At 36.0% G+C, this 25081-nt stretch overlaps 1 protein-coding gene across 1 annotated transcript in view; it reads left to right on the top strand.

Annotated features, from left to right (window-relative positions):
* Positions 1–23581, top strand: part of ERO1B (endoplasmic reticulum oxidoreductase 1 beta) — a 29362-nt gene extending 5781 nt beyond the window's left edge. Inside the window, exons 4-17 of the mRNA XM_053973285.1 lie at positions 2424–2507; positions 2929–2970; positions 7031–7113; positions 8962–9035; positions 11546–11666; positions 11757–11803; positions 12879–12890; positions 13727–13753; positions 15159–15251; positions 15406–15652; positions 16452–16521; positions 17684–17770; positions 19185–19318; positions 19980–23581. Coding sequence (XP_053829260.1) covers positions 2424–2507; positions 2929–2970; positions 7031–7113; positions 8962–9035; positions 11546–11666; positions 11757–11803; positions 12879–12890; positions 13727–13753; positions 15159–15251; positions 15406–15652; positions 16452–16521; positions 17684–17770; positions 19185–19318; positions 19980–20040 — 1182 coding nt within the window. The 3' untranslated portion in view covers positions 20041–23581. The remainder of the gene's footprint in view (positions 1–2423; positions 2508–2928; positions 2971–7030; positions 7114–8961; positions 9036–11545; positions 11667–11756; positions 11804–12878; positions 12891–13726; positions 13754–15158; positions 15252–15405; positions 15653–16451; positions 16522–17683; positions 17771–19184; positions 19319–19979) is intronic.
* Positions 23582–25081: the final 1500 nt, after the last annotated feature.

Genomic DNA, 25081 nt, shown 5'->3' with positions numbered 1-25081 from the left:
AGCTCACACTCCTCTAGAGCAGCATCCTGCCCCTTTGCTACTTTTACCTCTCATTTAGATCAATGCATCTCTTTAACCTGGTACATATTTAGTTTGGATATTTCCATTTGTCATTTGGTAGGGGGTTTTGTTGATAAGGTTTTGTTGACTTTGTTGGGGGTTTTTTTGTTGGGTTTGGGTTTTTTCTCCTCAGGATGTAAAAAGTCATCTAGCAAATCTGGAATTGGACAAATATTAAACTTATGCAAGATGAGGTTATGAGTGTGGTAAAGGAGCAGAAAGCACTAGACTCTTCCCTTTCTACCCTGAGCAAGCAGTGTAATGTACCTTCAACTGTACCTTGAATCTCCTGCTACATGATATAGTTCTAAATTCACTTTTCAGGAGAAACAGGATATGTGCAACTTCAGTACTAATACATCACATAGTGGTGGTAATGAGATTCTCCAGAGGCAACAGAAAAATACAAAACAAAGTACCTGAAGATGAGGAGTGACAGGTATATGAAACTTCATACAACAGAAATTTCATCTTGCAAATTTAGAGCTAATGTTTATTTCAACAGCAGTTCTGCAGATCATACTCTAAAAGTGTTTTGCAATCCTGCCTCATCTTTTATACTGATCTTATGGGCAGGTCCAAGGGCCTGTGTGCAGTCCACCCAACACCACACTTCACTTAGTAGTTCCAATGGTGCTAGGGAAGGATTTGTGTTGAACAAGCAAACTGAGTAAGTCAGTCAGAACATTCTTAACCCTTTCCTGTTTCAATAAGCAACAGCTCTTTTGATATCCCTGTGCAGAATGATGGAAGTGCTTTTATGCACATAAAGGGATGTAGAAATTGTGAAGGTAGGTGTTGTGGTTTAGAAATGGTACTCTCCACCAAACCATGTACCACTTACTCTCGTTCCTTGTTTTCCTCTCCCTCTCCATGCTATGTTATGATGGCGATGAGAATTGGAGGCATAAAAGGTAAAAATCATGGTTTGAGATAAGAACAGTTTTCTGGAAACAGCAATGAGATAAGAAAATTAACAGTAACAGCAACAGTACTAACGACAGGGGACATAAGAAGTGATTCACACGGATGGGAAAACAATAATAGACAATATCAGGTTATTCCCTCTGCCACGTTTTATTTTCTCAACTGGAAAGAACCCCTTCTGCCTGGAAGAAAGCCCTTTTCCTCTGCCCCAGGCAATGATGTGAGGTAGTATAGAAGAACTCAAACCTTAATACTGAATGGATGAGGTAGTTTTTATTTAAAGGCCAGTAAAAACTTCATGAAGTCTTTTAGAAATTGTGCTAATTGGTTTCTAAATAGTAGAACACTTACCAATGAAAGAAATAAACATTTGTGTCTTTAGTTTTATACATCAAAACACACAAACTGTGGAAACCTCATGATCAAGAATGTCTTAATTTGTGAAAGGACTAAATAATACTCTGAGTGATAGTAATGATATCCAATACCTCATACCATGAAGAAGATTGAATGTTCTATGTAGACAGTACATTATTGGTTTGATAAAAGTACAAGTGCTGTACAATCTCAGTTTGTGTGTTCTGGTTTTTGGTGCTCTTCAGTCATTTTTGGACTAGTACATCTTGATTCACATGTGTTCTTTCTGAATTTATCTGCAGTTTAGGCAGAAGTGTTCTTTTATTTACAGCTTCCCTCTGTGTAAAAACAGTAGCTGCCTAGTTACTTCTATCTTCCTCAGTGTGTAAGCATTTTTTATTGTGAGAGTTTACTTTGAAGAAGGTTGTAATTTAACTATGTTAGCTGATCTTTTTTGATAGAAATTGGTGGGTGGCCAAAGTTTTATATGATTGGCCTTACTGTGAAGGTGATGTAGAATGTAAAACTATTTTGTGCTTTATTTGAAAAGACATGAGTGAACAAGTACAAAAAAAATTTTGCATTGTTTTTTTCTAGGAATGGTGTTTGTGCATTGAATAGAGGAAATGGGGGGAGGCAACCTAAAATCTCTACTTTTATTGTATCTGTGCTTGCAAGGTTTGAGCTGTAATGAGAAGATATTTATCATCACTTCTAAGAAGTTGTACCATCTGCTAAATGTCTTGTTGGGGGGGTTTTGACTGAGGAATATCTTTAACATTTTAAAATAATCATCTGTTTTTAGCTTGATTTTGAAATCCAAAATCATCCAAGCACTTATTTGAATTAGTAAATTTCAATTTAATAGTGAGAGATTTAATTTCTGCTTTAATATATTATGTGTTTGTGTTCATTCACTGGAGACCATTATCATTAACAGTTTTACTGTACAAAGCTTCATCTTATGTAGTTAGAGATTAATTAAAAGAACTTAAAGGATTTCCTGATACTGAGAGCTTTCTTTTCTACAGTTGCCTTACGTAAGTGTGGATTGTAAACTTCTGGTTTTGTATGTTTAGGTCAACCTGAAGAGACCATGCCCATTTTGGGCTGATGATGGCCATTGTTCTATCAAAGATTGTCATGTAGAGCCTTGTCCTGAGGTATGGATCGAATAATATATGATAGAAAAATGGTTTTAGGCTAAAAATTTGCCAATTTGCAGTGGCTAGTACTATAGTACAAGCTAGTGATACTAGCACTACTAGCAATACTTACTAGTGAGAACTTAAATTTAAGTAAAAGCAACAAATTTATTTTCCATTCCAAAAGTGAAATACAACCAAAATATTTTAAGGTCTTGGTCATTTTATGAAGAAAGCAGATAGCTTCAAGAATAAGTCTCTTCTAAGCTCTAGCTTTGTTTTGTGTATAACATGTTGAGAAGGTAAAGGAGCAAGTTCATTTTTTGAAAAATGAGTTTGCTTTGACATCTGTAAGAATGATACCTAATTTGTAGATTTTAATCAAGAACAAACATTTCTATGAGCAGTGTAAAAGCTGTGATTTATTTTTTGTTTTTAGAGTAAAATACCTGTTGGAATTAAGGCGGGGAGCTCTAATAAAGTAAGTACTCCTTCATTTTCGAAGTTCTTTCTGATTTATTTTTAAATCTTAAATTTGTAACAACTATGTGACTTTTTAGTACAAACCTTCAGTGTTCACATACTGATGAAATAGTTAACTGATCAGCTCCTGTATGTGGCTTTACCTTTTTACCTTTATGTATAGTAGTGTTTCTGACATAGCTGGTACTATTGTGCTATTTTGAGTCTGTCGTTGCTAGAGATCTGGTGCAGACTGAATCAATGAATGACAAGGGACAGCAGTGCATGGCCACAGAATGCCTGATGCAGAATTGTTGCTTTCTTTGTGACTACAGGCCACCTTTTAAAAAGCTATAGGCTAAGATGCACAGAGGCAGTAGCAGCACAATCTTTTTTAGCCATCATAAATAATCGCAACATCCAATATTAAGAGAACCCAAATGATTGCATGGAGTTCTGCTATGCCTTATTTTCAAGAGGTCATTAGTCCAGAGATTATTTGGTCATTAGTCTAAAGACAATTTAGGCCAAAGTGACCAGTGCAAACTTAAGCGGTCAGTCTGTGCTGTTGGCTTTTGGTTGCATCTCTCCAAGCCATCCTTTCTAGATCACCAAGTGATCTTAGCAAAGCCAAAAAGTCAAGAGGTTATATATGCCTCAGAAAGAGGTCAGAGCAGAAAGACTACCCACACATCCCAAACACAGTGCCCAAGAATGAGGATTTTAGCAGTTCATGGGATAATGGTGCCCAAAGGAGAGATCTTCCCATTGAGTGCCTTGACTGAGTTGTAGACCTCTTGATGAATTATCATATCTCTGTCCTCCCCAGTGCTTTCTACCTCACTGGGCAGACTGAGTGTAATTCACCATATCATAAAGGACTGTTGGCATAAGGTTTAGATCTCATGCCAAGAAACGTTATCAGAGACAGTTGAGATGAATACTTCATTGTGAATTGATGACTTGTCTGGAACAGATCAGGCAAATCTGTCCAAGCTTTAGCTCAAGAGGAAGTCTTGTTTCTTTTATACGTACATTGTTAACTCACTCTGAAGTAAAGACTGCCTCTTCATTTAAAGGTTCCTGGTAATCGGAAGAAAAATCTTCCTTACTGACATGACCTATATGTCAGTTGATTGCCATTCCAACACAAGTAGCAGTAGTTGTTCTGAAAAATTGACACTATCTCTGGACAGCAGATCTTGTGTTTTAGCTGAATAATGTGTTGCTAGTTCTCTTTTTCATTGACACTTTTATCTTCCAAGCTTGATTGTAGAGAAGATGACTCCTTGAATGCCATAATGCCTCCTAAAGAGAGGGACTATAAGACTTGAAAAACTGTTTCAGAAAAGGTTCTTTCTGAATTTGAGCTTCCTGATTGAGTAATCTTGAGAGCCATAAATAAGTTGTTAAATAGTAACCAAAGAGTATGCTGTTCTTTGGATACTTCACATGGGCGTATCAAATTTGATTTAGGAAGTGAAAAAACAGATGCCTTTTGCTTTCAGCACAATAAAGAGAGTTGCATAGATTCTTTGAGAAGCTGTCATTTGCTGTGTGTTCGCTACAGTGGTTTCCTTTGAGTTGCCTTGCAGGTTCTTGAAACCAGCTATGGTACTGAAAGTTAGGCAATTCTGTACTCTTAATGCGTAGTAGAAGACACTAACATGTGCTGCTTTTCTGTTAGAGAGGCAAATAATTTTGGTTGAAAATTGTCATCAGAATGGACATTAATCTTACCTATGCCATTTTCTTACTTCTTACGGTTCAGTTAAATGATCTTTCGTAGAGCCAATTAAAAATTGAAAATCTCATTTAATATCCCTTTTAAGGAAATCTCAAATTCATTTCAGTATGAATGTTTTGTTTCAAGGACTATGCAAGTACTATTAGCCTGTGCTAATTTCCCATTTGGGGAAGTCTTACACCTTATGGCTTATCTGTAAAGTACTGGATTAAAAAAAAAGGATGCTTTTTTCCCTGAGAACACATGCATGTCCAGTTTCTCTCTTTCATCTTGAAAGTGTTGGTCTTGGAAAGCTGAAAATAACCAAAGGCATCTTTTTAATAATGACAGGTATAATCGCTTGAATAGATACACTCACAGTAAAATCCTGTGGAGAGCTTTTCTGTGGCTTCTGTCCAGTTTTCCATTGCCTTTCTCTCCTAATGTAGAGGAACTTGTAAACTTCTAGTTTTATTTAGGTTTTTGTGGGGGATTTTTTTGTTTGCTGAACAATGAAGAAAACAGTTCTTTTGAATGCTCATCTAGCTGCAGAGACCAAGGATACACTTGTACACCTTCCCCATAGGAGTGCAGTTAGCAGTAGAGGATGTCTTTTTAATTCTTGACACCACCATAAGCCTTTTGAAATAGACATTAAAGCTACATTAATCTTTAAAGCAAGGGACAGGATACAGTAACTCCAGGTTACAACATTCAACTTCGTAATTTACTTCCTGCCCTTCTCTTTTCTGTTGTGATTGGTGGTTTTTTTGGGGTTTTTTTTTTTTTTTTTTTGGTTTTTTTTTTGGTGGTTTTTTTTTGGTTGGGTTTGTTTTTTTTTTTTTTTTTCAGTAACTGACCTTAGGAGATCCTGGTTGGCAAGAACAGATACCTTGTCAGGGGTCACAGAGCACTGATCCAACAACTATTGCTATTAAACACAGGAAAATAGGAAAGGCTGGAAACATATTTTGAGACCTGAAGGTTCATTTTGTTAGAAACTTTAAATTTAGGATTCTAATCTTGGCAGTAACCTTTTTTCACATCAGGGTAGGGATTGGTTTGCAACTCTAGACATGCAGAATGTTTGCTTCAGCATCTTCATATGTTATTTCATCAGCAGTATCTGTTTCAGTCTAGGTTAAGGCCATTCCTTCTTCCCATTTTTCTTTTTAACTTCCATACAATGCTAAAGAATGAAGTCTCATGCCTGTCAAATCCAAGAAAATTGAATGAGAAATTCTTTTTAGAGTAAATATTTATGGGCAAGGCCTCTAACAAGATTTAAATTACTTGTTTTTTCTAATCTCCTTCACTTCTAAGGTCTTCTGCTGTTTTTCCTCATGTTGGTTCAGGCAAATGCATTTTTAAAAAGGAAATAATTTTGCTTACTCGTCTGAACAGTTTCAATTAAATTTCTTTTTTTTAGTGATACATACTGTCATGGTACTTCACCTCTGGCATCTTGACCACAAAGCTGTTCACAGAAATGAATTACTCTTTCTTTTAAAATTTATCATTTATTTGTTTTTTAACTGACCTAAGGTTTAGTCTGGAAAAAACACACATTGCCCCCTCCCCCCCCCAGATCTAAAAACCCCAAAAAGGAAGAAATTGAGTTTATCTTGTAAGACAGCATTGTTACTATCTTTCATGTTTCTAAACTTAGAAGAACTTTCTGCGCTTTAAGCTGACAGACTTAAATTCCCTGCTTACATAACCATATTATTATAGAACAGTGGAATATAATCTTTAGTTCTTCAAATGTTTTCCTTAGACGTGTTCCATAAGTAAGTATTTTAGTGGATTACTTTTAAAAAAATATTTCAGAATCAAAGTTCAGCTTATATATTTCCATTCTGTCTTTAAAATAAGCAAAATTTGAGTTCAGCTGAAAAATCTTGTCTTTCAGACCCATGTGCATCTGAAGCAGGCCGATGAATTGTATTAAAGGAAACGTGAGGGGGAAATGGCCAAAAGTAATAAATATACCTACTAAAATGATATGAAACTTGGCATATGATTATACTTGAAAAAAAAAGACAGTAAATAAGGATCTGAAACACTCCATGTAGGGTGTTTCATAACAAAAGAACTCAATTTAAACAAAAATCAAAACAAAATTTTGACATCTTTAGCTGAATTCCCTGTAGCAGTTAAATTCAGAATGAAATCAGCTGATGAACATAAGTGAAAAAAAATCAAAGTAAGAAATGTTCTGGAACCACATAGAATAAGAGAATTTTCCCTAATACTAGGGAGCTCACTGCTAAACTTAGAAAGACCTTTCACAACACCTGTTCTTGAGGATTTCAGTAATTCATTTGCATGTTAAATATTACTTTTTTTACAGTATTCAAAAGCAGCAAATAATTCCAAAGAATTGGAAGACTGTGAGCAAGCTAACAAGCTGGGAGCAGTTAACAGTACCTTAAGGTATGCTGTGATCTACATCAACAGTACAAAAATAGTAAGAAAGGAACACTTTATTTTCTCTGTCTGATATGCTGGTTTTTGTTCTTCATTCTTTACATAACCCATTAGAAAGTAAATGGGAAATGATGCAAGAACATCTAAAGAAAAAGGTATTAAATTATAAGTAGACTTTTTTTTGTTGTTTAAAGTACGCTTTGATACTTCTTAAAAGAGGTATCATACACCATCAAGAGTAAGAAGAAACTTGCAAATGGAACTACCTTTTCTCTATTCTTTGTTCTCAACAACTGTGCTGGATTAAGGGGTTTAGTCCTGCTTTGTCCCACTGTTGCACTGATGTGCCTGTTTGTGATCATTCAGTGAACCAGATCAGGGAGTTGAGTTACTTTTGTAACTTACTGTTGGCAAAGTTATTTTTAGCTTGGGTCAATTCTCTGATCTTGCTTATTGCATGGCACTGTCAAGATTGGGTGGGAGGAATTCTTCAGGATGGTGTTGCCCCTAGGTACAAAAGTCTGTGGAACAGCATCTGGAAAACATAGCACTCTACTGGATTCCCCACTTTTGAAAAATAGAAAAATCAATTTTTCACTGTTAATGGAGGGATATGGTGTCTTTGCCCACAAATTTCAGCAGTTCTACCTGGTAAAGATTTTGAAACTCTTTCTTGTGCCATGAAAAAATGACCATTTCTGCCTAGTGTGTGGTGTTTTAGGGAAGTAAGAAACTATTCTGTTCCATTTCTGTAAGACAAAAGAATGTGAGACTGTAAATGGAGAGCTAGAGAAAATGTCTTTCTGAGAGTAGGATAGAGGATAGATAGTGAAAGTTGGAAAAGGGCAGATACTGGATCCTGCAAGTGGAGGTCAAGTTTGTGCTTTGCAGGAAAACCTCCATGTTCTCTACCTAGCAGTGCATTATCCTCTTGGTTTTAAGTTGTTTTCCTTTATAAGTTGTATTTCTTGTGGTTATCAAATCTTGTCTGTTGGTAATTATCAGAGAATTTCCTCACCTAATGCCAAGTATAATGTCTCCTATTGTGATTTGGCAGAAGGTTAGAAATATATCTTGTAGAATTGCCTCCTTTTGTAGTGTTGAGCTGGTTCTAATCTGATCAAACAGAACAGGTTGTTTTTATTATTTGAAGGTGCTTTCCTGCACCCTGGAGCCAAGTTCCTAATCTTAACTTTGCTTACATTTTGCTGTCAGTAGTGTAGCATCAGTAGTTCTGTGCTGCACACAGTCACAGATGAAAGGTTTTGGTACTGTTTGTATTTCATAGTGTGGGAGCTTCAAACTACTTGTCTAGTTCAGCGCTCCTTTGAAAATGCTAGAGTGAGTGGAATGCCATTATTATTAAAATGGCTTCAGACAAATCATATTCATAGAGTACTTTAGCTTAGAATAGAGATTTGGACATCTAGTCTCCCAGTAAAAAGTAAGGCACTAACAATTGTAGCTTTCACTGAAAGTACAGGTTATGAAAACAGGGTGATTCCTCCCTCCCCCACCCTCAAAGTGACAGCTGCTAAAGTAGTACTTTGAAATTTGTTAAAAATGTATTCTATGAAAATATTTTACCAAGCTCTTATTGAAGGAAGAAAAGCCACTGTAGTTAGTTCATATAATGGTGAAATCTTTGTCTCAACATCAAACTGACTTTTGAAAATATTGTAGTTGATGCCTGCTTGAATCTCATTACAGTTAACAAGGGGTAGCTCCATATATTCTCAAGTTTCAGATGTACTGAATCCACTTCCAAGTTATATGTGGGTTGTATTCTTTCAGAAGCTCTTATTGACATTGTTTATTTAAAAGTTTAAAATCAAATTTCTTTTTTCCCCTCAGTAACCAAAGTAAGGAGGCTTTCATTGACTGGGCAAGATACGATGATTCACAGGATCATTTTTGTGAACTTGATGGTAAAATGTTTAAGCTTTTTCAGAGTGTTTGTTTTATTTGCTGTCTCATAAAAAATGCAAAAGATCACATTTTCTCTACAAATAGCCATTTTTAAGCAGTTTTAATTTTGTCCCAAGTGACAGAAATGTGACAGTTCATATCATACACACAAAGTGCAAATTTTTGCAATTTTACACGGAGTGTTTGGTAGCTTACACAGTGCACATTCACTGTTACCTCCTTGTGTATTGAACAGGAGATATTTATGTAAATAAAAAAGATGGTAAATGGGAGGGTGATGACAGCTTTTTTAAAAGCTTCTTACAAAAAAATTGCATCTAGCACAAATATAAGACAAAGGCTTGCAGTTGGTTGTTTCTTACTACGATATTGTTTTGTTGCTATTTTACTGTGCTTGGATTGAGTTTGTTCCTCTTCCAGTTTTGCTTGTTTCCAAATGATTTCTGCATCCTTATTTGAAAGGACTTTCTTATTGTTAAAACATTACGATACTAGATTGTGTCTTTCCTCTCCTCCACGTATGTGAGTCTTTTTATTTGCTTGTAATGTTCAAAGGTGTGCTTTTCAGATAAGTGTGAGAATTGCCAACTTCAGGATTGACTACTGAAGTCCTTTTTCATAAATACCTTAGAAAGCTTCCTATGCTAGGAATATTTAGGGACATAATGGTAGATGTTTTCATCTACCTTTAGGCTTATGTTTGGTGTCACCTGAGAAAGTAGCAGCTGCAGTTCGCTTTCAGCACTTCTGCTGTGCCTGATCTGAATGCTTTCTATATGAGCTCTTTCTGTAACAGCTGATGAGCATTACTGTAGATCTGAACTGGTATGTGGAATTATCTGCTGTTGTCTCTATTACCTTCAAGTTGTATACATATATATTCTAGTAATCCTGTGCTGTGAAAGGTATAGTTGAGGATCATTTCTTTTAGAAATAATACTAACTTAAGTAGTTCCTGATTCTACCGCCATCTCTCCTTATATTATGCCCTCCTGAAGGAGGCTGTCCCCAGCTGTGTTCCTCCAGTGTGTTTTTTTGCACTGGCTCTGGCGCACATCTTTCTGCATGGTAAGCCGATTAGGCTTACCTAAATAGCAGGAAAGTAAGTTGCCATCTCCATGCCACCTCCCACACTGTTGTGATGAACTGGCTTGTCGGGTGCGTTTGCGATCTGGAGCAGGGAGAGTGAGAGAAAATAACTACTAGGAATCATGGGGAGGAAGCAGAAACCCTTGCTCTCTTCTCTCTTCCTGTTGGGCTTAATCATGAACTAGATAAGGGAACTGATCTAGATGAAAAAACTTAGTAACCCAGGCCAGCTTTCCATCTTTCTGTTGCGTGGCTCCGCAGTGCACGTAGACTCAGTTGTGTGTGGGTAACAAGAAAAATGGACCCCGAAGTGATCAGGGAGTGTAGGAACTGCTTAGATTAGCCACACTGTCAAATAAGTAAAGCTGTAATTTGACTTTCTCTCATCTGGCACTCATTGTTCTGTGTCTTGTATCAGTCTCCTTTCTTTGTTTTTGCTGCTGCTTCTGAAGCAATGCTTAACTGCTCATGCAGAATCATCTCTTCTTTTTTAGAACAGTTTCACTCTCTGTTTCTGTGGGTTTTTTTGATATCTGAGGAAGTACTACGTGGCACTTCTTGGTCTATTACTATGAATAAGTCCCTGGACTTTCGGCTTGTATTGTATGTGGGGTTTGTTTAAGCATGAGTTGGTCTTGACCTGGAATTTCAAAGTGGGGTGAATTCCTCCTGCTTTTTACTGGTTGTAGCTTGAAACGATTTCTGTTTCTACAGTGTTTTTAAGCAGAGGGAGTTCTGTTTCACAATTTTCTTTGGATAAGTTACATGAAATTTGTAGCGAACTTCCGAGATGAAGGTATAGCTTGTGGAAAGGCTGCTTAAGTAACATGCTTCTTGTTGTAACGAAGAGATTTGTTCTGCAATATGCTGAAAGTTTTGTACAGTTAAGCAATGTGATTCAGACTTTTCTGCCAGTATATCAGGGTATTTGGAAGAAAAATGGATTTAGCTAATAAATTTACAGTATGTACCAGCTACAAGATGTACTACTTTGATCTTGTCTTTATTAAAAACCTACTGTACGCAGAATATCCATTTCATAAAAGCAACCCCCTCAACCAAATACTGCCAGACAAACCCTAAATTTTGAGGCCATTTAAAACAAAATGCTGTTTAGGTCTTAGCCTAGGGTATGGGAATACAGTGCATGTCAAGTGTTTATGGTAGACTTAAAGAAGCCACATAGATGATCATCAGACATAGAAATTGGAGACACACAGGAGACTTTGGAATAGATTATGTGCTTTTGAGCTTTGTATTTAGTGTGTATATTGCTTCATTTTTACATACATGGCACTTAAAATCCAACTGGAAGACAGAATATGAGACCTCTTGTTTATATTTAGTTCTGTGAGACTGGTTAAGTTAAATCTTTTTCAATGGATCACTTTGCATCTGTAACAAAATTTTTCCTATTTAGATGAGAGATCTCCAGATGCACAGTATGTGGATTTGCTGCTGAATCCAGAACGTTACACTGGATACAAGGGGCCTTCTGCTTGGAGAGTATGGAACAGCATTTATGAAGAAAACTGCTTCAAGTAATTGGGAGGGAGAGGAAGCGTATTTCTTATACTTGTACATCAGTTTAGCTAAAAACTGATCTTTGTGTTTTCTAACTTATTTTTTAGGCCTCGATCTGTCTATCGTCCTTTAAATCCACTGGCGCCTAGTAGGGGTGGGTCTTGCCTGCTTTATTTTCCAATGCACTTCTTTTAACATAGTGACTGTTGCAGTGCAAGGGATACAGATAGCAGTCTTCAGTCTGTAGGTGTGCTTTCTGCTTTTTTAATTTTCTCTGTAGAGGTCGCTGTACATTTTTAATATTTAGATTAAAGCTTGTGATACTTTATTACATACATGCCTAATCTTATCCCTGTTAATAGGCTTATTAATGTCAGGTAAGCTGATCTGAAAACTAACTTGTAAGTCTCAAACTGTTTATGAAGTGTCACACTAGTTTTCCAATTTGAATGCACTTTTGTATTCTCGTTTCTTTTTTCAAAAAGCATTTAATTTAGTTACTTCAGTTTATACTTATCCTGGTGTAATGTGGTTGTACATTTTTCATCCATAGTGTGCAGTGTATTGCAAGTGTACTAATAATTGCATTATTTGAAGGACTGAACACTTGTGAAGAATCAGTTATGTGCAAAATTGTTCAAAAAAAAGTCTGTTATTCTAATAACTTGGGGTTTGTTTTCAAATTTCAGTTGAAAGCTACAGCTGGTGTTTTAAATGAATCAACTTTCCTCTGTCAGTGTGTCTCATTTCCCTTAAAATTAACTATTAGCCAATAGATTCAGTTTAAAAATCACCATTCACTAGAAAATCAAGATATCTCAATATTTATAATTACTAAAAGCTGATACACACAAATAAAAAGAATTGTGAGAATTGTTTAATGCAGAGATCAGAATTTCAGGAAGGAACACTGGACTGATTGTTGAACAATGCAAACTAAAGACTATGGCTTCTTAACCATTTTTCTGAAGCTAAAATACAACTTTCAAGAATATGTGAATCAGCTGCTACTAAGATTTCAATTTCTTAGTGACTTTCATTATTACAATGTGTTACGTCTTGTGTAGTATCAAGGAGCAGGAATGGAGCGAAGGAAAATAGCCTATTTTTTATAAATAAGGTTTCTTGCACTTTTTGAGTGCTTGTAGTAAAGTCTATGTTTCATTACTGCTTTGCTGTGGAAATTATCTTTTTAATGCTTATGCAATTCTTTTTTTTTCCCCTCTAAGGAGAAGATGATGGTAAGTCATCTTATTTTCCTTGACCTGCAGAAATGAAGTAAGCATTAGAGAGTTTTGGATTTTGGATTTATTCACTTTACTGTTATCGAATTAGAGAGCAAGAAAGTTATGTTTCTGTTATTGAATAAGAGAGCAGAAAAGTTATGTTTTCATACATGTTATTCATCAGAAAATGTTTTTAATGGACTCATACTTTCATTTGGAGTAAGGGGAAGGAGTGGATAAGAGCAAAACACAATTCTCTTCCTGGTTCTTATTCTTGTAATAGAATATGTATTGTAATAATGTTATTAATTCTTCCAGAACTCCATTGATACTGATGTCAGATCCCTTAAAAGAAGAGGGACGATTTTTTGTGTATTTTCTTGAATGTTCTTGATTTTGGGAATTTGGGAGAGAGTGGGGAGAAAGTATTTGATCTGCCTACAGTGAGGCAGACTTAAAGATTTTTCAGTCAACTGAAAGTTCTCAGGCAAAAGATCTAAGTTTAAAAGAAACCTTTAAGCAGATTAAGGTGAAGGCTGTCAGAATTGCACTCTGCCATCATGTCTTTCACCAGCAGTGCAAATAATCAAACTTGTGCTTCCATACACTCTTGCATGCCCTGACCAGTAGCTTAGGCATGCTTATTCTTGTATTTCTCCTGTTCTCCTATCCAACAGATTTAAACCAACCTCCAAGTTAGCTGCTTCAGTGCCTATTTTCATTTCAATAGCTAAATTATTTCACTTCATGTTAAATTAGATGGCAGCTGATGTTGTATGCATAGTGATGCAAAGATGCTGTAATATTGAAAATGAATACTCTTCATTTAACTATGTACTTTATATTCACAGGAGAATCTTTCTACACATGGCTAGAAGGTAAAGGCTCTTGGATGAGTTAATATAGTGTTATAGTCACTAGAAGGAGCACTGTAGCACTTTTTTCATCTCCTCAAATATTTTTCATAGTCTAGGCTTTTTGTAAATTGTGCAGAGCTTCCAAGTGTTGTTCAAATACTTCTTACCTTGAGGGTCTTTAAAAATCTTCTAGTTTACTTAGACAGCATGCTCCTTAAACATTTAAGTGTTTTATCTTTCATAGAGGGAATTCACTTCATTGCCAGTTACTTTGAATTTTCTGGTTATTTTAGGCATTTAAGCAGAGGCATTATTGTAGTAATATTGGTAAGCATTATTATTTGGAAACAGCTCTAAGGAACATTAAAGATTTTGGTGGTTCTGTTCCCAGTTTATAATCTAAGTCTGTGTGTTCAGAAGGCAAAGCAATTTTCTTTTTATTCATGTTGAAATGGAAATTATTATTGCAGTAGTAGCAATCAACATCCCATTTTTGGAGGTGTGCAGAAAATTGAGTCAAATGTACTTAATTTTAAAATTAGTTCGTTCTGCCTTTCCTAGGCCTTTACTTGTCTGGTGGTATTGTAGGAAAGCATATAAATTTACATGCCTTTAAAAATGTGACATATGTAAGTGAGGACACATGTCAGCCTCACAGGTAGGCTTCACCATCAGCTCTTCGTGCTTCCATTTGTAGAGCTTGGAGTGGCAGGAAAGTTGTCCAAACGTATTTTTTAAAGGAACAAACTCCTTAATTTCAAGTGTAGTCTCTAACTTTGGTTCTAATTGGAATTGTAAGTAATTTCTGCATATAAATTATATTCTGACATCTCAATGCCACTGTATTTCCATTTATGCTGTAGAAGTCTGTATTCATCAAGTCATTTTGTCCTGTGCATTTAAATCTTCAGTGAATTTGCAGTATAGCTATGAAGAGGTATTTTTCTGTTTTCTAGTGCTGTAAGGTTTTCTGGGCCTTTTGGTGTTTTTCTTTAGGGCCACTCCTCTAATTCAGTGGTAGGTCTAATTGTAATTAAGATGGTCACAGTATATTTTTGATTTCCAGACGGTCAAAATTCAATATCAATTCAAATTTATTGCTCAAACAGTTTAGGCATCTTATTTTTGTGCAACAGTTTATCTGTGCCAATTGAAGAGATCCTTATTTGACTGTGTTTACTAGAACACTAAAATAGCAAGCAAGAAATGTCAAATGTCATTCTTAGTATTGCTTTATATAAAAAATAGGAGGTAAACTTTACCTATTGTGGCTCTAAGGGCTTATTAACAATACTTAAGTGCAGTAATTGTAATTCTTGAAAGTCAACAATGCAGGCTTGCATCATTAAAATGTCTGGGTATATTCATTTTAATAAATTACTTCCAGTATTTAGTTTGGTATCTGTTTGTCATTTTTCCTGGACAGGTCTGTGCCTTGAGAAAAGAGTGTTTTATAAACTCATTTCTGGACTCCATGCTAGCATCAATTTGCACCTGTGTGCAAATTATCTTCTTGAAGGTATGTCTAGGTAAAATTGCTGAATGGAATTCTACAATATATGTAGTATGCATTTTGTTTTTTCTTAGAATTGTTGGGGTATGCTTAGTTGATTTTATGTTCTAAATGTTTCTCTTTTACTACCCCTGTACCCACTTTTTCTTTCTCTCTGTAGAAACGTGGGGGAAACCTCGCTGGGGACCAAATGTCAAAGAGTTCACTCGCCGCTTTGACCCTGCTGAAACAAAAGGAGAAGGACCAAGGAGGCTCAAGAATTTATATTTCCTATATTTGATAGAGCTGCGTGCTTTGTCAAAGGTTGCTCCATACTTTGAACGTGCAGTTGTCGACCTTTACACCGGCAATGGCCACGAGGATGCTGAATCTAAAGCTCTCTTACTAGATATCTTTAGGGATACCAAGTAAGGCATGAGGGTTTTTTACCAGTAGTTTGAAATTTCCAGTTTTATTTGGAAGTGAGAATAGGTGACTCCTTGATAGGATAGGAAAAGGAGAGTGGAACAAAGAAATAAAATTTAAGTAATGGGAGAGATCAAGGGGAATTTGTACATTTGATAGGACAGATTAATAGTTTTGAGGTTTGAATATACCAATCTTTAAAAACAAAAACCCAAAAAAACCTCAAAAAACCCCAAACAGCTCAACAACCTGGGCTACTTCCTGTGTGTTGCTTTTTCTGATTCTTCAGTATAAGATGCATAGGATTTACTTTGAAAAAGAAATTAGTATATACAGTCTTTTAATGGTCCACTGAGTAATCCAGCTTTTATCACAGACTTAACCTCTGGTGGTTTGGCCATCCCTTCTTCCTTCTATTTATTCCTTAATGTTCTAAAATTCAGTTTCTTTGCTCTCCTTTTTGCCAGTTTTTGTGATTGGTAACAATGTTGTGTGGTTTCATTGCTGTCCCTAATCGTGGTCTTGCTAGGTAATTGAGATGTAGTCAGGCAATGATCAGTGGGAAGGCAAACATTAAGCCAATTTCAGTATTAATTTGGACTAAGCTCTGAATAACAGATTTCAAGTTACAGTGATTGCACAATAAAACCAATTCCACTGAGTATTTTTTTAAGGCCTAATCTGCAAGGACTAGTAACTCTGAAAAATATTTTACACTGATGACGTCAGCTGCTCACAAAGCTTAATTGAACAGTGTAGTTTATGCCAGCATTTTTTTTGATTGCATGTTGTCTTTATTAGGTCCTTCCATATGCACTTTGATGAAAAGTCCATGTTTGCTGGAGATAAAAAAGGAGCCAAGTCACTAAAGGTAAAGCTAGTTTTCTGAATGACATCCAAAACACCTGTTTTGGAGTTAGACTGTATTATTTTGGAAAGCCCTTCTGCCTACCACAAACACACTGCTGAGAGCAAGGTTTTATCCCTGCCTTTTGTGGAGCTGTATCTGAGGCCTTTTAATCAACTTTATGGTAAGGTGCTGTCCTGATCCAAGCTGACTGAAATCGCTGGTTTTGTGCCTTGGGTCTGGCATCAGGACTGTGGTGGGGCACATGAATATTACCAGTAACTGCAGCATTGCTTATTTTTAGTATCTGTTTCATAATTACCTGGATAAAAAGAACCTACCCAGTCATGTTTGCTTTACAAAATGATGCCTTATATAATAGAACACAATATACAGTATAGTCTCATAATATGATACATAACATTAGAAAACATAGCTCCTAGACATGGGAACTTCATGGGAATGCTGTACTTACCCATCAGCTTCCGGTGTTAACATGCCACTGGTGTAAATTGCAATTCCATAGTTGGAGTGGTGCTTGGTAATGAAGTTCTGTTTTAATATTTATTAACACCTATAACACTTATTTCAGTAGTGGTTTGAAAGGTCATCAGCATTGCAAAAAAGGCTATTAGAAAAGTGGCAGTCTTTTATCAGCCCAGCTAGTGTTTTTTGGACCTTAAAAAATTGAGATTAGCTTAGTTAGTTCTGCACTGTGCTTGCTCCTGCTCTGTCTGAAGTTGCACAGGAACAGTCTACCCATAAGTTTGAACAGGAAATACCTTTCATGATTTGTAACTTGTTCGTCAGAAAGGTGGCTTGTTCAAAAGGGATTTGAATAATGGAAGAAAAAATGGTCAGGGACACAGATGCCTCAGAAAATCTGGAGAAAGTTGGTAGGAAATCAGTGTACAGAATCCATGCATTACCCTGCATATTCTGTATTTTTGAGGGGATTTTCTTAAGAATTAAGTGTTAGACGTGGCTTGGAAACCAGATTCTGGGTTTACATGGATCTTTGTTGTGGCCTGACTATATAAAGCAATGGTTTTGTTCTGTTTGGGCTAGAGAATTGATATTCTAATGGTACTGGATTTCTAATGGTACTGCATTCATTAACGTTCTGTTTTTGCAAAGCTAAGATGTACATTAGCTTAAGCTTTTCTATTTTGCTTTTAACTGATAGGAAGAATTCAGATTGCATTTCAAGAATATCTCCCGCATAATGGACTGTGTTGGATGTGACAAATGCAGGCTGTGGGGCAAATTGCAGGTACAGTTTATTTTGTGTAGGTCTGTGTAGTCTGGCAGGGGCAGGTCCCAAGGAAAGTATCTATTTCATTTTGGCAGGACACCTATTACCTTAGCATTCAGGCTTTCTGCACATGGTTGGTCCCTGGTATCCTTACCTATATATTAAAAATAGATATATGTTTAGTTTACAAATAAACATTTTAATTTTTTTTCCTAATTGTTTGTTTATTCAACAGCTATGTAGTTTACTAAAAGGTAGAGTTTGTGTTCTAAAAGAGTTACTTTTAAAGCAGATGCTTCATGGTAAGATATTACTAACAGTCAATATCTTACCTGTATTCAGTGATCAGATGAGCCCTGTAGAATCACTTATGGGAAATCTTCCTTTAAACACAGCACTTACTTTTTAGGGAATCTAGTGTGATATTTAACTCCACAAATTGAAGTGTAAGAAAAAGAAGTAATTCAGATTTTCTCAGTTTATGCAGAGGGCAGCAAATGAATGCAAAGGTGTGCAGTAAAGCTGCAAGTTGAAAGGCAGTTTCATTTTCTTGGCTTCTACTTTTTAAAATTACTGACAACAGTATTTTAAACCTCAAAACTAATGTTAAGTCCAGATTGAGAAGTTATTTTGGAGTGCCTGCTGTACTATACCACTGTATTACATTAAACTTATCAATTTTCAAAATTTGTAGCATCAAAAATTTGGTGGTTTTTGCTGAATTTCTGGAGTTCTGCTTATCCTGTCCTAGTTAATGCTTCTGATCTACTGTTGTTGTTCCTCCTCACTAAGAACTAAAGAAGGCCAGATTTCCTGACCTGTAAAGTTCTCTTGCAGCCAGCTTTAACCACTTTTTGTCAAAATCAAGTGGTTGCTTATGTAGCCCAATTAAAATTAAGAAAAGCTACTTCTGTTCTATTCCTGCAAAGAAAATAGGGGTTGAAATTGAAACTGCATTGTTTGCCACTAGAATTGAAAGTGGGAAAAGTCAGGTGTTGTGATACCTCATAAAAAAACTTAGTTTGACTTCAAAAAGGAAGGGGAGAGGAAAAGGGGAGATGTGCTCCTGCGGGAGTGGGGCATCTATAAGGTAAGGGGCAGGAGGAAGCTGGAAGTGTTATAATGGACATATTTTCATATGCATAACCAAGGAGAAAAGAGATAGGAAAAGAAGAGATTAAAAAGATAAAGATGAAGAGCAAATATACTTGAGGAAAAAGATGCTCCTAAATAAGTGAACCTGGTACACAATTGCTTTCATGTATTTGCATTAGTACCCTGGTTTTTCTATAGTTATTTGGGTTGACAGTCAGTATATAAGAATTGGTTCTAAAATTTGCCTAGATTAGTGTGTTTTTATAGTTTTTTATAGTTTTATGAGTATTTGAAGGAATGATTTTACTGATGTTAAAACATTGGACTTTTCTTATAGACTCAAGGCTTAGGAACTGCTCTGAAGATCTTGTTTTCTGAGAAGGAAATACAGAGCCTTCCTGAGAATAGCCCATCAAAAGGTTTTCAGCTCACACGGCAAGAAATAGTTGCTCTTGTAAATGCCTTCGGAAGGTAAAATGCTATCATTTTAATAGTAGAAAAACATAAAACTTCAGTATCAATACTCAGTTTCTGTGGAAAGCTGGTATTTTACATGTAGCTGTATGCTTTGAAAGGCTGAATTACTACCAGTAATATGGATAAACTTAATGCCTTCAAACTGAGCATGTGGATTATTATTCTGTCTTCATTCTCTGTTTGGATCTAATTCATCCCCTCTATCTCAAGTCTCATAAATCTACCTTCTGCAAGATGAAATTTAAGTCTCTTAAATTTGATGATTTTTTTTTAAATGTATCTCCTTCAAATGATGAAACATTTTAACTGCTTTAAGTGTACATAGAGCATACTTTGCTCATTATGTTAGTTCTTCAGATCTTGAATATAACTATTTGTTCCTGTTTAAACAATCTGATAAAAGAATGTAATAACCTTTATTATCTGTGGTTAGGGATTTTTTAGATGTTTAACGAAGCTGGGATGATTAAATGTATATATAAACTTTCTGTAATATATTATGTTAATGTGCAATGGAGAGTCAGTAGACCTTTTGAGAGAAAGTGTGCTAATCTTTGGAACTGAATTGTGTTTGAGGAAAAATCTAAAGTAAAATGAATGTGATAATTTGTACTTTTGCTGACTTGGTAACACTTCAATGGTTTTTGTTTTACAGGCTTTCCACAAGTATAAAAGAGTTGCAGAATTTTAAAGTTTTAATACAACAAACTAGGTAATGAAGGTCTTTGCACAACCTGTTAGTGAAGATCATTTACATGACTGCGTTGAGCAGACGAACTGATCCTTACAGGACTCACATGAACTGATAAAAAGTAAAATCAAATCCCAACTTGAATATTTATGTTTAAACTAGGAATGGTTATTAATTAGAAAATATATTTATGAATGAATTATATAGTTTTTAACTGTGTAAATTATGCTGATCTGTTTATTTTTTAAGTTTTCTGCTCATGGTTCTGTTGTACTGAAACTTCATAAATTTTCTTATTTCCTTGTCTTTCTGAGACAGCTTTTTTATATGAAAACATATGTACCTCTACCCTGACTTGGCCTGTCTGGAAAGAGGGGGATCACTTCTTGTCTCTCTCCATTTACTGAACTTCAGTATATTCTGAGGATTTGGTATGTTAGTTCTGACTGTCAAAAGTGGGGGGCTTCTTACTGTAATAATGAAATTTACTTTGAAATAGCAAATTTACTGAGCAGAAAATTTTTTTTAAGCTGGGCTTATTTGCATCATGACGATACCAATTTTTTTACCCTTGTCTTGTGCTTTTCAGCACTTTTGTTTTTAAATTACTACCTTGTCTCTGATGCAGCAGAGTGGAAAGCGACTTTTCTGTAGCCCCTTTGCTGCAGCCCCTTACCTGCATTTACTTGGAGGTAGGGGTCAGGACAGGGGGAGATGGTTAGTGGAGTGCTGCTAGCTGAAAAACCTCAGTCAATCAAATTCCTGTTTACTCCATATTATTTTTCTAGATTGTAATCACAAGTTCAGTTTCCAAAAGTTGTCTTTTTAGTGTTTTTAAATGTTAAAATAGCACACTTGGTCTTTGAGCCATGGAAATAAATTTGCTCTTTATGAGTTATGTTTGAGTGCTAGGCTTAAAGGTCAGTGTAAAAATAACTTGCTTTTGTAGCCACTTTGAAAAATATGCTTTTTAAAATTCATAATCATACTGACATTTAATGCCACATACTCTATCTATGCAAACTCATACTGTATCTTCTTTAAAAGGATATTCAGCATAAAAAAACGGGTATGTTAATAACATTTCTTTCATAAAATAAATTACTCATGTATCGTTGTCCACAAATGTCAGTGATAACTTAGCAATGTCAAAACAGAATTCAGAAACAGCATCACCATTAGTAGCAACCAAATATTGGTTTAAATTTAAAATGAAGTAATAATTTCTTTTAAACCAGCATGTTTAAAAATGAAGTTAGGTGTTATGAATATAGGAAGTGCTGGTGCAGTGTAGATACATCTCTTGTTTTTAAAAACAAGTCTTCACAAAATTAAGTGCTCTTAAACACTTTTCACCCTATTAGATACTGAGTGACCTATTTATATAATTGATTGTAATTGTATTGGCTTCCATGATGGGTTCCTTTACAGCTGAAATTTTCTGAAGGCTGGAATACACTCTGTCCTTTGTTTCCAGACTAGCCTCAAATTTCTACCTGACTGGAAATGAAATAGACTATTCTGCTGACACTTGGCTTTTATAAAAATGCTCTTGCTTAAGAAAGTTAACCCCTTTGTGTCAAACTGGGATATACTAAATGAAATTTAAAACAATAGAAAGGGAAATAAAAAAAACAAACAAAAAAATCCAAACCACCCTTAATTTGGTGATAGTTGCACAAATTGGCAGTGAACTTCCCAGTGGAAGTTTCTGTTTAACCTTATAGGTAATTGGACATGGTGTTAGAGGAAGCTGATGCCAGTTTGGGGATGTTATGTTTTTTCCTAGTAGCCTTTCTGGCCTGTGGGCACCTGTGTCTGAGCAAGGCTTTTGTTTTCTAGTTAAGCAGAAGAGCAGGAGGTTTCTAGGTGGATTCATCTGGCCTTTTCCAAGTTCTGTATTTGCACCCTCAGAGTTTATTTTTCTCTATTAAATTGAAGTGGGAATCTAGGTAAGTAGCTCATATGTGAACAGCTGTGTTTGGTAGATGAGTTACACACTGAGTATCCAAATCTTCTGAGTAATTGTATATATTGAAAGAGTGTAATTTTTAATTGGCTGTTAATTCTTTGCCTTTTGGATAGACCTGCAAGGGCTAGAACTGTAGGCTTACTTGTGTGAAGAGTGCCGTATAACTGCGATTTATCTGTATTGTTATGTATTATAGTGCCTAAAGCTTTAGGCAGGATTTTCTAGTTAAAATAAAAACCAAAACTGTATGACTGTGCTGCCCCAGGAAGGACCTAAGTCTCAGAAATGTTTCTTCCTATTTTCCCCTTGCTCTGTGGGGAAAGTGAATTGCTTCCAGCCTCTTCCTGGGGATGCAACTTGCTATTTTTTTTCTTTTTCCACCTGTGCCTGGCTAAAATCAACAGACACTGAAGCAAAATCATGCACTTGCTCATGGGACAGGTGAGAGATTCAGGCATGCAGATCCTGGGCACTTGGTCCTTGCAGCCCTCGTTGGCGCAAGGTAAATACTGTTGGATAAGGACATAAAGAGACGTGAAGGTTTTCTTCTTTTCCTTTGTGTCATGGCAACACAGGAATGCAACTGAACAGCAAATTGTGTGTGTAAGTTCTGTTGCACCTGAAGGTACATATCTCTTAATGATCAAATATGGAAGGCATTTCACTTCACTGTCATTGTAGAGATAGGACACATGATTTTTCCTGTAACAAATCTAGTTGAAACAATTTTCCTGTCACCATATTTTTTACTGTATTTGATGTACATTCTGTGACTATGCTGCCTATGAAGTTTTGCTGTGTGGGTAGGATGACTTAGTTCTTTATATGTTAAATTAAATTTTAAAAATTTACAGCTCTTCTTTTTATACTAAAGAGTAAGGTTAGTTACACCGTCCATGACCTGTAAACTATTTTAAATTCCAGCTCCCTGATGGAGACCAGCTTGTCAACACTGTCTGCCATTCATATCAGAGTAGCAGTACATTTTCTTGTACAAATGACACAATGATTGTAATCCCAGAGGTAGTGAGAAGACAAAGACAAAAATGTTTAATTGTTCCCAAGTGATGAAGACTTGTGTAAAATGGTGAAAAAAGACTTGCATAGGTAAAAGTAAAAAAAACCTGCATAGGTAAAAAGTAGGGCACTGTTGCTGAATAACTTGTTCTTCAGTGCCTTAGGAGGTAGGTGAGAATATAAATTTAAAACAATGAAATATAGAGACTTGTGTAAGCTGGAATAAGTGTTTTCCTAGTTTTCAGCTGATGATCTGTGCTGTCACTGTATGTGCATGAAATACACTGTGCCACATTTTCTTGAGTTGTGTTTGATGGTTGGGTTGCCTTTATCTGACCTTGCTTTGTGCTTTTCTGGGAAATGACCTGTAATATGTTGTAAATAATCTTGATGCTCATGTTTATAAAGTAGCAATCAGCAATTAATCACTTTACAATTTCTCCATATAGCTATCCTATTAAAATGTAGTATTTATTAAAATCAGAGTCAGTGTTGGAACTGCTTATTGAGATCTAAACACTTCTGAATCTTTGCTATGTTTGAATCTACAAAATGCAAATTAAAGTATTTTCTGCTACACCTTCTTTTTGTGGATGTGATTTTTGGCATTTCATTTGAAAATACATTTTTTGCTTTTTATTTACCTTTCAATGACACTTGGTAGCTATTACATAAATTACTTTTGTGACAGTCATGTAAGATTAAAATGATGAGATTTTCACTCTCAAATTTCATTCAAAAGATGAAGGTAACCTGTATATGTCTTGCTGCTTACATTGCACTGCAGTGTGTCTGCACATCAGGAATCCATTGTAGAATTACAGTATGTTTCTGTATGAATATCACCAAATTTAACCCCTGCTTAAATCCAATTGTTATAAAATGCAAAAAGGCTTATATAGAAATGAACTCTGTTCTGTCCCTTTGTCCTGGTTTTGGACAAATTAGGGGAAAACACCTCCAAAGGAGCCCCCTATAGGAAACCAAACCCTCCGCAACCTCCCCCCACCACCGGGTTCGGGAGGAATTCCTTCAGAGGGGAAAGTGGAAAAAACTTGTTTATTAAGGCACAACAAAAAAAACACTCCCCAGCACAAGAGAAATAGCCCAAGATGACCACAGATGTTTTCACCAGTCCAAGAGGGTTGAGCTGTATCTCTCTTCGCCGCAGAGGGTACGCAGCTTCTTTCGCAGACCCCGGGGGAGCTCCTGCCCGGAGTAGGTCCGATGTCTTCGGGGGGGGGGGGGGGGGGGAAAGGGAAAAACGGAAACCTGGAAAAAGGAAAAAAAAAATGGCAAAAAAGCAAGCCAGCGAAAAGCAGAGAAAAAAGAGAGGAAAGCAGAGCCAGCAAAGCATGCAGCCAGCAGCAAGCCAAAGCAGCAAGCAAGCTAAGCCGCAAGCCAGCAGCCAGCCGGGGGGGAGAAGGAAGACAAAACAAACTGAGGACAGGGAACAGAAACCACGATTGGGATAATGAGCATGAAAATGTCCTGTCCCCACGACACCCTTTCTCAGAATAGCTTATAAAATCAATTTTGTAAATCTTTTTTTGGTTTGTTCATCCAATGGTGGTCTTAATGTTTAAATTATTTCCCTGGAAGGGTCTCTTTTTCCTTCCATGTATGCATTTTTAACAAATTATCTTACCGAAAATTTGATATTTCATCCCAGCTTAGGTGAGTAAGTGCCTGTTATACAGGTGATAATAAATACACGATCTTACCTCTCACATTGTTGTTAAAATCTCCTGTGATTTAGAGTATTTGGTTCATTACCATGGTTGCTTACAGTCACTTGACTGTGTGCATACTAGGCATAGGGCTGAAGTTTGTTCTAAGTGCAGAATTCTCTGAAGTTTTTGCTATGCAGCTATAACTGCTGTGAACAAAATGAAATTACTGCAGACTTCTCTTGCACTGGGTCTTCAGGCAGTTTTGTACAAACATTGTAGAACTCAAAAGGGTTTAATAAAATTTCAGTTCTTCTCCCAACACTGAGTTACTTCTTTTAATCTGACTGATAGTTTAATTGGCTTTTTTTTTTTTTCCTTCAATGAATATATATGAAGAAGGAAAT

Source organism: Vidua macroura, chromosome 3 (assembly GCF_024509145.1).
Source record: "Vidua macroura isolate BioBank_ID:100142 chromosome 3, ASM2450914v1, whole genome shotgun sequence".
NCBI classification, from domain to species: domain Eukaryota; kingdom Metazoa; phylum Chordata; class Aves; order Passeriformes; family Viduidae; genus Vidua; species Vidua macroura.
This window is presented reverse-complemented; position numbering and strand designations above follow the sequence as displayed.